Raw genomic sequence first — 16,881 nt, forward strand, 5'->3', positions numbered from 1 at the left:
GACAGAGAGAGTGAGCAGGGGAGAGGCGGAGAGAGAGAGGGAGAGAAGAGAATCTCAAGCTGACTCTGAGCTGTCAGCATGGAGCCTGACGCGGGGCTCAAACTCACAAACCGTGAGATCATGACCTGAGCTGAAACCAAGAGTTAGATGCTCAACCAAGTGAGCCACCCAGGTTCCCCAATTTTTTTTAATGTTCTTAATCACGGTGCTCCTGTAGAAGGAGAGACTATACAGGTTCTCAAACATACGTGTCCCTAGAACACATTTTGGGAGATCCCAAGTTATTAAAGGCCAATGCTGGAGTCACATTTCAATGTATATTGTCAAAATGTGACCACCTCAACCTTCAGACCATCTGGCCCATCACTGGATGTGAAATCAAGCGTTTCCTGAGCTCCCCGCCCCAGCTGTTTCCTCTCTCTTGATAAAATGTAAGTTCTGCCCTACTTCCCTGGGGTTGTCCCCCCACCCCCACCCCCGGGGACATTATCTCAGTCAGGGTCTGGCCTTTATCCTCCAGAGGGACAAGCCCATACTCATCTGTGGTCATGGACTTCAGAAATGAAGACACATGCCCGCATGGCCCACACAACCCCTCAGACCCCAGTCATGGCCTTCCTTCTTCAATCCAACTTCCTGACTTCTTAGGTCTTCTCCGGGAATATGGCTACTTCTTTGAGTACCATTCATGAGGTTCTTTCACCTTCAGATAGATCCATAAATCCCAGGGTTTGGAATGTTGATTCCCAGGGGGCAGGAAGGCAGTGCTGAGGATGGAATCATAACCAAAGTAGGCCACACAGGTTGAAAATAAACACTTTATGTAAAGACATCCTTTAAGGTGGGTGGAGTTTCCATCATGGACCCTTCTGGGATTGCTGCCCCAACCCAAGGAAAACGTGAGTAGGGGCCAGGTAAGAGACCCATATGGGGCAGCCAGGAAGCAAACTGACAGATGGGGTCTAAAAGCAATGGAGGATGTGGAAGGGTCAGGCTGCGGTGGAGACAGGATGGATCCCAGCTCATCCTGCTTGGCCTAGAGTCAAGGTGCTAAATTCCTGGCTCCATCGAAGCACAAGGTCCTCGCTTTTGGCCTGGCTCAAAGCACTGTAAGTCTCATTCTGCAGACATCTCATACGGGACACCTACACAGGGATTGGGTACACACAGTCTGTGTCACAGAGCCTGGAGGCAGAGGCGTAGGGGTGGGGAGGTGTCAGACATCCCCACAAGAACCAGAGACGAGCAGGCATGGGTGCAGGGCAGTAGAAGGAAGGAGGAAACAGATGTGGGTTTTTAAGGCTGGCAAGAGACACCAAGGAGACCAACCCCCTCCTTTGAGAAGCCAGGAGTCTCAAGATGGAGGAGGAAGTGACTTATTCCAGACTACTTGGTGAGTAAGAGCGGGAGGCAAGACCAAGACCTCAACAGCCAATGCCCAACCCAGCTAGGGATTCTTGCTGCCATGCCCTCTGGGCCCTCACCTCTTACTTGCAGCATCTCTTCTGGACCGCCCTGGCCTGGGAGGGCCTCACTCACTCTAAGACAGGAGGAGTGGGAGAGAGTGCTCTGGTGGAGGCCTCTGCCCAGAGATGCAAACAGGGAACTGTTTCTGATCCCTGCCGCTTGGAGCAGGGTGTGGGGGTGCTGGGAATAGACCGATCTGTGGTGACAGATCGAGGAGCCAATGGGAGAAGGGGGTGGGCGGGGTGAGGGGCTCACCTTCCGATCCCGGCTTCTCATCAGGCACTGTTGGCTCTTGAAGGCACAGTAGTTTGGATACTGCACATAGTCTGTGTCACAAATCTAAGCCAGGAGCCGGGAATGGGGAGGTGGGGAGACATGAGAAAGCTTATAGGACACCAGCCCTCCAGTGAATGCCCAAAATGGCAGAACCAGGGCCAGGGGTATAGCCCTCCAGAACCAGACCTTCCACAATGGGGGTGCCCCCTCCCTGAGGAATAGGCCTCTGTCCCCTTGGCTTTTCCTGCCCCACCCTCAGTCACAGTTTGGTACTGAAAAAGCCAGGAGCCGGAGAATAAGTGGCCGCCCTGCTGGTCAGCTTGCTGGGAAAGCAGCTGAGGAAGGGGGAAGGGGGTCCGATTCGTGGTCCAGTCTCAGGGAGCCTTCTAGTGATGGCTAAGTGAGGGAGAGGGTAGAAGAATCATGTGTGACTTTGGGTGAGTCACCCTCCTCTGTGGATCTCGCCTCCCCATCTCTACATAAATCCAGGGGAGGAACAGGGACAGTCTCGGAGAACCTTTTCAGATCTAGGGGCCCAGGGAGAAGAGCTGGGCAGGGGTCTGTCGGCTCAGCTATCAGCCCTTTCTTAAGGTGTTCTGGCTATCGCCTTGCCTGGATTTTCCCTGCTAAGCCACAGAAGGGAGGGACTTGGCCGTCAGTTACAGGGGGAGCTCCACAGGGGAGGTAACTTTGGGGAGAGGGGGAGCAAAATTGACGCCACTGAAGCAGGGAAACACTGGGTCACAGGTCAGTGACACCTTGGGCATCACCTAGTCATTTGTTGTAGAGGTGAGTAGAACATTGGGCCAGCGTGGGAAGCGCCTTGACCAAAGCCCCTTAACTGGCAGAGCTGGGAGCAGAACCCCTGTCTCCTGCCTTCCTGTGCTCTCCCACCCTTCCGCCCCTCTGATTCCTGCTCCTTTGACAAGCACAATCCTGCTCTCTTTTTTGGAGGTGGGGGAGGTGGAAGAGCGTCCACTGGAAAGAGGCAGGCAGGGAGGACTGGTTCCCAGAAGCCCGAGGCCTAGCCCCCCTTGCACATCCTAGGGCTACTTAGAGCAAGGAACTGGGATCAGTGGGATGGAGTTGAACTTTGGGGAAAGGCTCTGACCTTGGTGGGGAAATCCCCATCCTGGAAGCTAAGGAACTCAGTCTGGAGCCAGCCGGAGACTCGAATATCCTCACAGCCCTTTGTGGCTAGCCGGGCACACCAGAAGTCCATGCGGAGCCCACCATACATATCCAGCCCGTAAAAGCGGCCTGATGTTAGGGTCCCTACCTGTGGCACAGGGGACAGAGGAGACGTGCATGCCCCTGCCCCCCTCCCCCCAGCCAGCAGGCCTCCCTTCCCACTGCCCAGTCCTGCCTGGAGCCTGAGGCCCCCCCCCCCCCCCCAACTGCAGGTCGCCCAGCAAGGTACCTGGGTACCGATGGACATGCTCTGGGCTATGAGCAAGGGGCTGATGAAGGGTGTTTTGTGGGAGTTGTCACACAGCTGCCGCTGCAGGACGGCCTCCGAGTGGCACTGTTCCAGCTTCAGGGAGCAGAAGTCACAGAGGGCACAGGTGGCTGAGTGCCGCCGCCCAAGGCTGTCACAGACCTGGGGCAGGAGTGTGGTTGACAGACTGAGGCTGAGACCCTTTCAGCTCTGCAGCGCTGTCCCCACAGAACCTCTTCGCGTTCAAGCTTTTGCAAAGGCTTCTCTAGCTTTTCTCCCTGACCCCTCCCCCAGGGCTCCTCCAGGATCTCTCCTCAGCTCTCTATCTCTTCACCCTCTTCCCGGATGAGGTGTCTACGCCCAGGTAAGCTTCATCTTTCTGCAGGCAACACCCAACTCTTCATCATCAGTTCGGATCTCCCTCCTGAGCTCCGAATCCTCATTGCCACGTGCCTGACAGATGTCGATCACCGGGTGACCTACAATCACTCCTTAGACTCTCTGAAAAAGACTCCTGACCTTCCCTGTCTCTCCCTCTCTCTGCTAATGATAATGTTATCATTTACAGAGTTGACCCAGTGCTAGGCACCATGGCCATAAATGCTGTCACCTCACCTCCTTTAGCTTTCATCAGAGCCCTGTTCTATAGTTGTTGTTTTTTTTTTTTAAAATGCTTATTTATTTTTGAGAGAGAGCGAGCGAGCACGAGCAGGGTAATGGCAGAGAGAGAAGGAGACACAGAGTCCGAAGCAGGCTCCAGGCTCCGAGCCGTGAGCACAGAGCCCGATGCGGGGTTCGAACCCACGAACCATGAGACCATGACCCGAGCACATGCTTCAGATTGCCCTTTGAGATTTTTCGCCTTATAACCCTTACTCTCTCTCTCACTCTATCTTCTGCCATTCTGCTCCAGGTAAAATGTTTCTTGCTGTTCCCTTAACCAGACCCTGATATCCAGGGACCTCTCCATGACTCCCGAACTTCCTACACTCAAAAAAAAAAAAAAAAAAAAAAAAAAAAAAGTCTCTCTCCAGCACCTACCACACACTTCTTTTATAATGTTACTGAATCCCTCATGGCTCCTGGACCCCATAAGGGCAGGAGCCTTATGCTCGGGCTTGGTCCCTCATGCCTTTGTACCTACCATTCCCTCTAGCAGGAGCCTCTACCAAGCCTCTTCTTTTGCCTGCTTACCTTCTTTTATTTTCAGATCTGCTGTTTGAACATCAGTTCCTCTAAGACAAATTCTCTGACCCTCCCAAACATGGACCGTGGGGCCCCCAATCGGCTGCCTGTGCACTTTGTACTTGTCCATGGCTGCATTTATCCCTCACACGGTTCCACCTGTTTCCTCATCTGTGTCTCCCACTAGATTCTAAGAAGATTGGGTCTAGTGTACTCACCACCACAATCTCAAGTACCTAGTACAGAGTTGGTACACCATACTCAAAAACCAATTATTTGTTGAACAAACAGATGGATGGATAGATGGCATGCCCGCTCTTGACAAAGGTTTGCTAACTTGTCTTCTTTGAAAACCTACAGAATAGCTTCCTGGGAATGGGGCTTCCTTGGTGCTGAGTGCACACCGAGACTGGGATCTTTCTACACATCCTTGGAACGGGTCCTATTGCTCCTCTGGAAAGGGGAGCTACATCTAAGGCAAGGCCAAGTACTGAAGATGGTGAACTAGATCAGGAGATGACTCAAGCCTAACAACAACTCAGCTGAAGCATGAACTCCAGACTGGAACAGATTCCAGACTAGGTCTTGAGTCTTCTTCCGTTTTTTTGTTTTGTTTTGTTTTGTTTTGTTTTTTAAGTAGGCCAGCATGGAGCCCAATGCGAGGCTTGAACTGATGACCCTGAGATCAAGATCTGAGCTGAGATCTGAGCTGAGATCAAGAGTCAGACACTTAACCAAGTGAGCCACCCAGGCACCCTACTGAGCTTTCTTCCTTTAAGGTGAACTGGAGATATCCTTCAAGGAAGGCGTCAAGGAAGGGATTCTCACTCGGAGAGAATGAAATGATGCCCGGGCTTTCTGTATCCCCACCTTCCCCCTACTCTCAAGGCCCAGTCCGGTGCTAGGCCCAGAGGATGGTCAATGAGCATGTATCCATTAAACAGCATTGCAGGCATACCGGCTTCCCGAAACCAAGGATCTCCTCCTCTATGTACTGCCAGGCCTTGGCTGTGGGGGTTATGGTACAGGTGTTCTCCACAATCGAATAGCACAGCACCAACAAGGCCTCTACGTGAGGCATCTGCAGGAGGCTGCAAGAAGACAGCACTGGCTGGTGGGGATGGGACAGAGGACCGGAGCAGAAAGCCACATCCACTCTTTTCCCCTCCCCTTTGGTGTCCGCTCTTAGTCACACACATTCAGCATGCCGACGGAGCTTTAGAGGCCTCTGGCCCAACTGCCTCCTTTTAGAAATGAGGAACTGAGGTCCAGAAAGGGGAAGTAATCTTCCTCAAAGTTGCAGTGTTCATCAGAGGCAGAGACAAGACCAGACCCCAAGCCTAGTAGCTTCGGGAACAGGAGCTACATCATGTAGAGAATGGGCATCTTAGGGTAGCACTCAAGCCAATGACTGGTGACAGAACAGGTGGGGCAGACAGCTGCTAGGTGGCCCAGAAGCTGAAGCAGGCCTTAGTGGGTCTTGGAAGCCAAAGGCAGGGACAGGGAGCTTCTCCTTCCCAAAAAAGGCAGCAGGGAAGGTAGGGCTGGTGGGGTACATCTGTACCTGTCACGGGTTGGCTTTCTCCAGATGGGTTCTTCATCATACAGATCATTCATTTCATCCATTTCCTGGGCTGACCGAATGAGCTCCTGGATGTTCTCCATCATCATAGGCGTGGACTCCACCTCCCGCACCCGGGGAGTGAAGGAGAAAGGGTTGGAAGACATAAACTCAGACTGGAACTTGACCTCTGGGTCTGACTGCAGCCCAGCCATGGCCTCCAGCCCCTCCTCTGTCCCCTGTCCTTCCTCCTGCTTTCCCTCCTCCTCCAGCTCCTCCTCTTGTTCCTCCTGCTCCTGCCCTTCCTCCTGCTTATGTTCTTGCCCTTGCTCGTGCTTGTGCTCCTGCCCTTGCTCGTGCTTGCGCTCGGACCCCTGCTCCTGGCCCCCCAGGGACAGGGAGGATTGTAGCAGCTCCTCCACGTTGTTGTTGAGCCTCTCAGGCCAGGGCTGGAAGGCCTGTCGTTCTGTGGCTGCAGCAGGGGTTGGGAGGGACCGAGAAAGAGAACGGAAAGGAACAGTCAGGTTTCTGGCCCCCCCGAGTGTCTTTGTTTACAGGGAGACGCACACAGACACAACAGCACAGGACAGCAGCCCAAATGACACTTACTTGCACCGTGCAGCACACAAAACGTGGGGGTACAAATACCACAGCAAAAGAATAATTACCACGGCGATTGTGGCGTCTCCTTTCCACCTCCCTTACAACTGCTCCTCTTCCCTAACTCCCATCTCAAATCCCACCTCGCGTCCCTCTCACTGAGGCAACACCAAAGATTCTGAAAAGCGAGCAGCTAATCCTTTTGAGAGTGAAACTGTGAGCTTATGAAAGTCCCAGAGGACTTCCAGACGCAGGAATGTTTGGGGGAGCTAGGAAAAGTGAATTTTTCCTAGAGTTGTAAGCAATGTCAGATGATACTCTGGGAGGGGAAAGCCCTAACTTGTATTCATAAAGAGCAGGTTCCTCGCTTACATAAATAGCTGCCTGTGGCCAACCCCCTACCCTGCTCAATGTTCTTCCCCATTTCCTACCATGGATGCCTTAACTCTTAACTCTGGGGCTCTGGGATTTGTGGAAGGGCTTGCTGGTAGCCTCCCAGGGGCTGGGAGGGTCTCACCTGTGACGTGAGAAGAGAGGGGGGAGGTCATCGTGGTGGGTGGGATGTCAGAGGAAGCGTCAATCTCCTTGAGAGTGTTGGGTGAGAGGATTGAGACTGGCTGGGAGCACCGGACTCTCTGCAAGAAGAGAAGGACAGTGGGCATGCCTTTCCCATAGGGCAGACTTCTACTCCCGCACACGCCTCAGTCCTCTTCTGGCATGTGTCCTCTCTCACGGTTGCTGGGCAGGGATGAAGGGATATGGTCCCTGGTGGAACCCTCTAGACCTGAGAAAGGGTTCCCCTGTGAGATAAGACTCTGTGTCTAGGCCACACCTCTGCCTTCACTCTGGTGTTTGACTTGAGTGAAGTCACTCAAGTGTTGGAAGAAATGGGAGGGCTTGTCTCTTGGCCTCATCCCTACCTTTCTCGCAGTAACAAGATTGTTCCCCAAATCTGAAAGCCCAAGGCCAGACCGTATTCATGTGTAGTCTGAGCACATGACTGGCAAAGAGGCAGGGAGGGAGGATCTAAGGATGGCCTCTGGTGGAACCCTTCCTCAACTCCTCACCCCCTCCACCTCTCCGGAGATCTTAGGACACCAGATCCAACCTTCTTCTGGAGCCTCACCTTGGCGTAGTAGACGTGGTTGGAGCAACGATACTGAGTAAATTGGCAGAAGGACTCAAACCAGGAGGCATAAGGGAGGTCGGAGCAGACAGCGCCTGAGAATGGCAGGGGGTACAGAAAGTGAATACACTAGGGGGATCTCCCTCCTGGAGGGGGCTGTGGGTTCCTATGGTCGGCAGAGTGGAGAATATGGCCTCAGGGTAAGGTGCAGCCCATACCCTTCCCTGGTCTCAAGTGAGCACGGGGCTGCCCCACTACTCTGGTCCTCACCGTCGGGCACCAAGCCGTGATTTTCGTATTGGTCCAGCTGGACGAGGGTGGGGTTCCGGCAGCCGTGCGTTGCACGGAGCCGGCAGGTAGTCTCTGCCTTCCAGGTTGGGGTCAGCAGTGCAAAGAAGCGTTCATATTCGGTGGCAGAGAGGGGGCTGCCTGGAGTGGAGGCCGAAGTTGAATCCTGGGCTGGGGAAGATGTCGGAAGCAGGAGCAGCACTGCGGGGCAGGGAAACAGACGGATGGATGGACCGAACTCCAAAACCGGCTCCAGTCCCTGGACAGACCGAACGGCAGGTGGGGCCCCGTGGAAATTGGAAACTGGGGGATGTCTGGCCGGCGATCAGGGTGAGGAGATTCCAGGGGCAGAGGCTAAGGTGTGACCCCAGAAGTAGCTAGGGAGCAAAGCCAACGCGACCACCCTGAGAAAGCGTTTCAAAACCCTGCAGCAAGGGCTCTTGGGGGTCCGAGGACGGAGCCCCGGGTGAAAGAGACTGCTCCAGTGGGCGGGAACCTCTCACCCTTCAGGAGTGAGAGAAGGAAGCCAGCGAGTAGTTTCCTCATGGCCCCAGTCGATCCGCCCGCGTTTCCCGGACCAAAGCGGCCTCTAACGGGCCAAGCCAGAGACAGTCGGCGGGCGCGGGCGCGGGCTCGTCTACGGGGAGTGGAAGGTGCGGCCCAGACGTCACAAAGGGCTGGGGGCGGGGCCTCGGAAACTGACGCGCGCTCCGGGGTTCACCGCGCCAGCCGGGGTGGATGGGTCCGCACGTGTCACATTCGAGAGGATAAGGATGGCAAAAGCTGTCATTGACTCGGTACCTTCGATGGAGTGGGACATGTGTTGTTCTCTGCACGTGTTCCCTTATTCCCAAGGTAATCCCATAAAGCGGATACTATTATCCCTATATCACAGGTGACAAAACTGGGGTTTGGAGAGGCCTAGATGTGAATGTAGGCAGGGTTCTGGGGCAGGCAGGGACGGAATGTACAAAACAAGGTCCGGGTCTACCTGCGTGGGAACTAAAGAGGGGCCCTTAAGGTAAGAAATGAGCCAAAAGGGGAAGCAAGCAGGGTCCAGGTGAGGAGGTGCTCAGGCGTCAGGCTGGTTCAGTCTAAGGAAGTGGTTTCCCAGTGGGAAGTGAGCAAGACAATCCATCCTCATACGGGAAAAGTGTTTTTCTGTTTTGTGTTTAAAACAAGAAACCAAGCTAATAGTGTAATAGTACATGCACAAAACACAAATACACGTTTATTGGAAATCAAGTGAAAGATGGTTTACGGAGAAAAGATGCATAATTGTAAAAAGTTTTGGAAAGCCCTGGAGGCACACCCCCCAGCCAGCTTTGTCCTCCCCAAGGTGAGAAGTTGTGGACTCTGGAGCAGGGGTACCACTTCTGGTTCTATGTCTCGTTCTACTTCTGGCATTGTCATCCTCCCCCCTCTAGTCCAATCCGGAGGATGCAAAAAAAAGTTTAATTAGCACATGTACTAAAATAGTGTCTACAGTAAACACAGCAGACCAACACGCAGAGCTTTTATTCACCTACTCAAATTCCTTTACATGTGAGCGATCTGCATTCCACCTTGCCCCCTCTCCCATTCACAAGGCCAGGATGAATCCTGTTGGCACAGAGGAAGGGGTGCCCCTTCAACTAAGGCCACTGCCCAGATGCTCTGGGGGCGCCCCTACCATGGAAAAAGCAGGAGGAGAACAAAGAAAGCTTATCACACCACAGCCCCCCACAGGGGGAGGGAATTAGGAGGGCTGGGGAGTGCCCCCATGCTACTGCCCCAAGTCCTTAAATACAAAGCAAGGGGAGTAAGAGGACCATCCCTCGGAAATACAGCACCAACCTCGGCATGGAGGCGAAAGGACAGTGGGCATAACCACTTCCCTCTGAGGGGGGCAGGCTGAATGAGAGCACAAACAGTTAGCGGCTGCAGCACCCCTCCCTACCAGGGTTTGGATGCAGCCTCAGCACCAGGAGTGGGGAGAGGGAAGGAGAAGGGGTGACAACACTGCGCCATCCGCTCTCCCTGAGCCCCCGGGCCCCAACACAGGCTTTCCTCTCCCCACTAGCCCGGGGCCGGGGACGTGGAAGAAACTGTGTGGGAATCCAAGGCCCTTATCTATTTCTTCTTCCGTTCCTGGGAGCAGCGTGGGCAGAACCTAGAAAGCAACGTGATAGAGAGGCGGGCAGAGAAAGTGAGTGAAAGGGAGAGTGCCCTCCTCCACGCAGCTCCTGGGCAGCCCAGCGCCTACCGCAACTCTCTCACTCACCATTTCCCCCGAGGCTTGGTCGTCAGCCCCACACAGGCAAAGTGGAACCACTCGATGGAACACTGAAGAGGAGGAAGACAGAAGAAGCAGAAGTCAGGGGCCAGGGAAGGGCAGAGGAAAGAAAAGAAGTTCCCTCCACAGATTCCTGAGAACAGTGTTCCCGTATTCCGTATTCTCTTTGGAGAATACCTCTTTGGAGGTCCCGAGGCCAACCAACTCCGCCTTCCTCTTATCCTGGAGTCCCACTATTCAACCATGTCTTCCCCTCTTGTACCCACTCCCTCATGGCCCCCAGAACCCCATCTGAAGGCAAAACGGTTGGTTCTCACATCAGGGTTGTCACAGCCAATCATCTCTCCATAGGAGACCTGGTGACAAAGGCAATAGGTGGGTTCGTTGGGATCCACAGGCATATCCAACACATCAGAGGGGTGGACACTGCCAAAGGTCACTGAGGGCATCCCATACTCAGGACTTCTGCATGCCAAGAGGAAGAGAACGTGTCATCCGCAGGCGGGGAAACTACACAGGTGGTAGAAAGACATCCTGGTGGGGCAAGGGATTTGTGGCTTCTCTTCTCCATCCAGCAGACACCACAGGGATAAGGAGAAGTTACTGACACAGAAGACAGAGAAAGTGGCAAGGGGCAGCGTGAGGCACGAGCGTGGGGCGGGAGAAAAAAAAATACGTCATTTGGCAAAGCGCTCCCTTATACACTCACGTGCGCACAAGTTTTAACTTCTTTTGGGCAGCCTTGGGAGCCTCCTCATCTGAGTTTTTCCCTTTGGAACGAGCACGGGCAGCTTTCTTCTCCTTTTGAGTCCGGCCTTCTAGGAAAGAGGGGGGAAGCCAGAAGGCAGGGAGACAGAAAGATGGGTTAACTCTTCCTTCTTCCACCTCCTTCCACGCGGCTGCCCCTCCCTAGGAGCTGAAGAGCTGCTTCTTCTCCCTCTGAATCCTCGCCCACCTCTCAAGCCCCGCCCCCCTCCTCACTCTTTTTGCCTTTGCTAGAAGAGCTGTCATAGTCACTTGACTCAATCTGCTTCTCCTTCAAATCAGCCTCAAAACGGGCCAGGTCTGTGTCCAGTCGCCGAATGTGTTTGTCCACCTAGGTAGAAGGAAGGAAAAGAGAGAGGTACAAGGGTAGTTCCAGTAAAAGACAAAAAAGCTAAGGCGGATTCTATGTATCTCCCAGACCCAAAACAGATCCCAATACAGCTGAAGGAGGGGTCTAGGACCCCAAGGATTAGATGGGAGGTAAGTGGGGAGCCGTGAACAGGGCCATACCATCTCATAGGTCTGCATGGCAAGCTGCACCTTGTCGTCACCAAATTCCTTGCACTTGCCATAGGCTTCCTGGATCTGTTTGAGAAGGGCCAATTTTTCCTCGGAGCTCAGGCTGCGGGCGCTACTCATATACTCAGTGGCCAACTTGTCAATTTCAGCCTTCAGGTCTACAACAGAGACAGAGGCCTGGTCACTATGGCCCCTGAGTGGCTAGGTGAAACACACTTCTTCCTCTTGTTTCTTGGACCTTTTCCACTGATCATCATAACCTTCGAACTAAAATGCCCTGAAAGTTCATAGGTACTGTGCCATTTACTCAAGTAATGCAACATATTGACAGTATTTGTCTTAGAGGTGCCTTCAGGTGCTGAAAACATGGCTAGCACCATCGGAACTTAAAATTATTGAAACATAAGGAGGGAGGGAGCCTTTGCACACCACACTAACACCAAAATATATTTTTGTTGATGTCTGAAGATGCTTCTTTGCAGGGCTGGCTGCTTCTCGAACCATGAATTTTGTCTCACGGCCTCCTGATTCCTTGTGTCAAAAACATTCCGCAACAGCTCTGAGTGCTACGAACCCGGCTGGGTCATCTGCTGCTGCCGGCTTCCAGGTCTGCACATCTGTGACTCATCATTTAAAACTAGGCCCTAGTTCATTTATGTAACAGTTCTTCTACCCTATTTTGCTCATCAACCTGTTCGTATTTCCCATCACTTTTTTTTCTGTTTGTTCATCTTAGACATTGTTCCGAACATTTTCATACTGGAAGGCTGGTGATGTCCCAAGACAGTGAGAGTGTAGTTTTCTACTGCCTAATATTTGGTAAGGCTCATAAAGCATGTCGATGAAAAGAGACAAAAGAATGACTGTAGCATGGTGCAGCGACAGACAGCTGGCAGGATCTGTGTACATACTATGTTTGTGCCCCATTTCATCTGAGGCCTTTGGAGGAAGCTGAAAATGCACATAGTTTGATAATCTCCAACTGTCTTTCTGTGCATGAACTCAAGAGCTGGAACTGAGTTACAAAGGATGCGAAGCTGGTTCCCAGCATTTGGCAGCCAGTTCTCAGGGGTCTGCATCCAGGATTTCAGATGATGTTCACCTTTTCGTGAGTAAACTTACCCAGGGTAGCTGAAATCACAGCTCTGGGTATTCTAACACCAGCTTGTCACATCTTTGAGCATGGCTACTTAAGGGTGGAAGATAAGACCCCTATATCCTTCAGCAGGTACGGGGGATGGCTCCAACGGACGACATCTTTGACTTTGAAGAGACCAATCTGACCACTGTAGAGTAGCCTCAGGCTCCAAGTGAATGCCTCAATGCAGCCAAACTTGCTCAACATCCAAAAGAGGCCACAGATGGTATCTACTGCTTCTGTAAGGTTGAAGAATACAGTGTAGAGATCCTGATGTTAATTGCTGCTTTTCCTTCTTCTTTTTTTTTCTTTCTCTCTTTCCTTCTGTTTAAGGACTTCTCTACCAACATGACTTGCGGTCTACAGCCACAATGAATTTTTTGATAGTAATGTTATCAATCCAGTGGAGCAGAAACATCCTAGTCTTCCGACAATCTTCCTATAGACATATTGAACATAGAGAACAGAAATGATTCTAGAGTTGCCTTATCTCTGAATTCTTCTTGCAGATATAAAGAACATAACATCTTTGAATTCTTGAGGCATTGTCGCAATACTCTATTTACTATGAGAAGCGGATATAGAAATGCAGTTTATCACTGCTCTCCTTTTAAGAATTCCAAGAGAGTAAAAGAGAGAGAAGCCACAGTTCTCCAGATCAGACCAGATGACATGGTAACACCAAAGAGAAAAAGAAATGATCATCCACACTCCTTATACACACAAACCCCTTACTCTGTACGTACCCTCTGTTCTTTGGTCCAGGTCCCTCATGAGCTGAAAGTTTCTCTGCAGTTCAAATGGGAGGTTTTCGATACCTAGGGAGAAGAAAAGACACTGAGAATCACTGGACTTCATAGGCCTAACAGTTGTTTTTAAAGTACAGGTCCAAAACGGGACTCAGTTTTCCCTCCTTGGAACCGTTGGATTTATCTACAACAGCACTCATCATTCCTTTCTCAGAGGAGGCTGTGTCTGTGTCTCTCCACAACTAACTTTGCCATTTCTAAACGGCTTTCCCACCATTTGTCCCCTCAAGGACCTTACTCTACAAATCAGCCCCTCCCTTTCCTTGACTTTCAAACTTTGCCTCCAAGCTCCTTGCCGTTAACCGAAATACCCTCCTGGTATCCTCCAGCACTCCTCACACACACATGCACACACACACACACACACACACACTTCCACTCTGGTCTTCAGATCGTAGTCAGAATGTTCTTTTAAAAAAAAAAAATGTAAACCTCGTCAAGTCATGCTCCTGCTTTAAAATCACCTGGTGACTTCCTATCACACAATTCCTATTCCCATTTTGCACTTTCTGGCCCATGCTCATTTTAACGCCAGCCTTCATTCACGTCAGTCCCCCTTTGTGCTCTGTCTGATCTGACCAGACTGGTCTTCTCCGAGTGCCCCCAACTTGCCAGGGCTTGTCCTGCTACCTGGCTTTCCGTCTCCTGCTTTCTCTGCCTGGAATGCGCTGCTTGGGGTTCTTCATCCCACCTCCACCATATCTGCTGGCCTACTAAACTCTTTGTTCTTCAAAGTTCAGCCCAACTTGGACTTCTCCAGACTCCAGGTGGCTTGGATTATGCTCTCAAGTTATTCTATCTCTACCGTTGTTCGCATTTATCCAACTGCAATTAATAATTAATTGTGCAACCAGTTATTTGGTATCTATCTCCCTAGCCTTCCTTCTGGAAGTGTCTGTCTTCTCTCTTATTTTGCTATGGCTTGCAGACAGAGGGTCTTAAATAAATACCTGAACAAGTGCATCTATACTTGTCTCCCCACGAAAGAAAAATCTCTTCTCGTGACTCCATTTCAAACTTCTAAAATGCCTCCACTGCTTTAACCTATAATCTCAGGTCTGCTGCCACTAGTTTACGGAGATTACTTTGAGTTACCAATGACTTACCAAATCAAACGATCTGTTATTAGTCCTATCTAAAAAAAAATATGTCTGCAGCAGATGGCCCCATCTTCTTGCCTTCAGCAACTTTTTCTCCTCTTAGGATTCCAAGTCTCATCACATACTTTCTGATAATTCCAATAGTGATGGTTTCTTTACCTGTCCCTTAAATGTTAATGCTTTCTTGAGGTTATACTTTAATCCTCTCATTTTCTCACTTTACTTGTATTCCCTGAATGAACTTGATCTCATCCACTCCTACAGTCCATACCTAAACTTGTCTAAATTGAATTAAGTATATTGCTGTACTCCTGAAGTTGAATTAAGTATATTGCTGATGGCATCCTGTCTACCTCATTTCCCAAGCATGAGAACAAGGAATCACCTTAGATTCTTCCTTCTCTCTCAACTACTCATTCAATCAGTGCTGTCCTTTTTGCTCCTAAATATTCCTGTCACTCTCTCAGACCTGACCTTCTCTCACACATCAGTTATCTGCCTTTATTAAAATCACTCTACTTAAGAAAATCTGTTGGTTCTTCACTATTGAAAATGCAAACCTCTTAGCTTGGCTTAAAAGACCTTGTGCAATCCAGCCCCAGCCTCTTTTTCTAGCCACTTCCCAATCTTCCACCTTAGAGTCCTATGTATCAAACACTCTGACTTCACTTTTCCCTGACCTGCCATAAACCCATCATACTTTGCTGATGCTTTTCCCAACCAGCAATTTCCTTTCTCTCTCCACACTGGCAAATAAACACTCAGTCTTCAAAACTCTATTCAAATATCACATCCTCTGGTAAAGCTGTACCTACACCCCCAGGTAATTAGCCCTTCTTTCTCCAGTGCTACCAAGTCCTTTTAATGTATTTCTATGATTCCACTCATCACATTGTTTTGTAATCATTTATTAGCAGAATCTGTTATGAGCACTTGAGGGCAGGGTCTTTGTCTTACTCATTTTGCTATATCCGCAGTAGCTGCCATTAAGTCTGACCCAGAGCAGGGCCTCAATGAATGAATGAATGAATGAATGAATGAATGAATGAACGACTCCCAACACTAAGACAAATGTAAGCCCATAGGGGTGACAGGCTTTGTGAAGGGGTGGATTACACAAATGGCAAACATAACACCAGATTTCTATTTGAAAGGAATTGGATCCAAGAAGAGAAGCGTTCCAGTTGATCACCCGACAGTCACTCATAGCCCCCTAGCCCAGGAGAGACCGCTTCTGAGAAAGAACTGAGCGGAGTAGCTGCGAGCAGGTCTTTGTCGCCGCTCCAAATGGCAGTGGGTGATACACTAACACAATCGATTCGGAACGATTCGGGGTGAAAAAAAAAAATATCCTGAAGCTGGAGGCCCTGGAGATGGGGTCGGCAAATATCTTCCCAGCTCTGCCCATTAGTCCTTCAAGAGCCATCCCCTCAGTCCTACCGCGCAGCCCCTCCCTCGTCTACACCCAAAAGCCAGGCCTCGACCCTGCTGCCCCGCCCCCTCTTTCTTCACACCGTCCAATACATTCTCTCACCGAACCCCTTCACAGTTGTGACTTTCTGACCACCGGGACTTCGGGGCCGTACGGCTCCTCAGTCCCGATTCCCGCCCCCCACCGCCACTCTATGACCCCTGACCCCCTCCTCCAGCCTGCTCTTACTGTCCAGATAATGTTCCAAATACATCCCCGCAGCCATCTTGAAGCAAAACAAAGCAACTTCCGATCCGCCCCGGAAGTGACTGAATCGCAACAGGCGCTGAAGCTATTATCCTTGAGTTGGAGCCTTTCCGCCCTTAAAAGAAGAGCTTCCGCCCTCACTAAATTATCCGCTGGGACACATCCGCCCGACGTTGATACTTTCCCTTTTGCGTAGGTAGCCGGGGCCGCCCGTACTGAGGTACCTGGAGGCAGCTTTAGCCCGCTTCCGCCCTTACTGAGGCCCCAGTACGCGACCGAGGCAGGCATGACGTCACTGTAGGTCGCCATTTTGCATTACCTATCAAACTTTTTTTCCCTCCAAAAAAGGCGATGTGCGGTAATGCGAGGGAAAAAAATCCTTGTCTCTTTAGGATGGTATTCCATAAATATCCCTTTTCAGCGTCTGGAGACTCTTTTTTCCTTTTTGCCGGGTATGAGTCTAGTGACCAGAGCAGGTCCCGGCTGAATCCAGACTTTCTTCAAGGTAGCTAGTTTCTTAACGAAGTTGGGGAGGCATAGTTGGTGTTGTGAGATTTAAACCCTCCGCCTTTCTGTTCACTCACACGCACATCAGCTCTCCTGGATTATTATTATTATTTTTTATAATCTCTATTTACTAAGAGTTACACAATAAA

At 51.0% G+C, this 16,881-nt stretch overlaps 2 protein-coding genes and 1 long non-coding RNA gene across 9 annotated transcripts; 1 reads left to right on the top strand and 2 right to left on the bottom strand.

Moving 5' to 3' along the window:
• Positions 1-804: 804 nt before the first annotated feature.
• On the bottom strand, positions 805-8,800 carry ACRBP (acrosin binding protein). 2 transcript variants are annotated; one of them, XM_047866308.1, is made up of 10 exons: positions 8,445-8,799; positions 7,924-8,142; positions 7,654-7,748; positions 7,045-7,162; positions 5,931-6,399; positions 5,325-5,457; positions 3,164-3,343; positions 2,855-3,022; positions 1,723-1,806; positions 805-1,145 (listed from the first exon to the last, which is right to left on the bottom strand). In XM_047866308.1, exons 1-10 carry the CDS (start codon positions 8,485-8,487, stop codon positions 1,023-1,025), a joined length of 1,632 nt encoding a protein of 543 aa, XP_047722264.1. In that variant the 5' UTR covers positions 8,488-8,799; the 3' UTR covers positions 805-1,022. The 2 variants fall into 2 exon arrangements, with proteins under 2 accessions (XP_047722264.1, XP_047722265.1); XM_047866309.1 differs by lacking the exon at positions 3,164-3,343 and having other exon boundaries at positions 8,445-8,800.
• LOC125170115 (uncharacterized) lies at positions 8,710-15,899 on the top strand. 2 transcript variants are annotated; one of them, XR_007153897.1, is made up of 4 exons: positions 8,710-8,796; positions 11,969-12,107; positions 12,237-12,319; positions 15,702-15,899. It is a non-coding gene; the product is annotated as an uncharacterized LOC125170115 (long non-coding RNA). The 2 variants fall into 2 exon arrangements; XR_007153896.1 differs by having other exon boundaries at positions 8,713-8,796; positions 11,983-12,107.
• Positions 9,146-16,845, bottom strand: ING4 (inhibitor of growth family member 4). 5 transcript variants are annotated; one of them, XM_047866320.1, is made up of 9 exons: positions 16,208-16,845; positions 13,385-13,456; positions 12,623-13,077; positions 11,492-11,658; positions 11,198-11,312; positions 10,926-11,034; positions 10,534-10,681; positions 10,205-10,266; positions 9,146-10,093 (listed from the first exon to the last, which is right to left on the bottom strand). In XM_047866320.1, the coding sequence occupies exons 4-9, from the start codon at positions 11,618-11,620 to the stop codon at positions 10,054-10,056; spliced, it is 603 nt and encodes a 200-aa protein (XP_047722276.1). In that variant the 5' UTR covers positions 11,621-11,658; positions 12,623-13,077; positions 13,385-13,456; positions 16,208-16,845; the 3' UTR covers positions 9,146-10,053. The 5 variants fall into 5 exon arrangements, with proteins under 5 accessions (XP_047722276.1, XP_047722274.1, XP_047722272.1 ...); XM_047866318.1 differs by lacking the exon at positions 12,623-13,077 and having other exon boundaries at positions 11,207-11,312; positions 16,208-16,844; XM_047866316.1 differs by lacking the exon at positions 12,623-13,077 and having other exon boundaries at positions 16,208-16,844.
• Between the last annotated feature and the right edge of the window lie 36 nt (positions 16,846-16,881).

Source organism: Prionailurus viverrinus, chromosome B4, assembly GCF_022837055.1.
Source record: "Prionailurus viverrinus isolate Anna chromosome B4, UM_Priviv_1.0, whole genome shotgun sequence".
Classification (NCBI taxonomy): domain Eukaryota; kingdom Metazoa; phylum Chordata; class Mammalia; order Carnivora; family Felidae; genus Prionailurus; species Prionailurus viverrinus.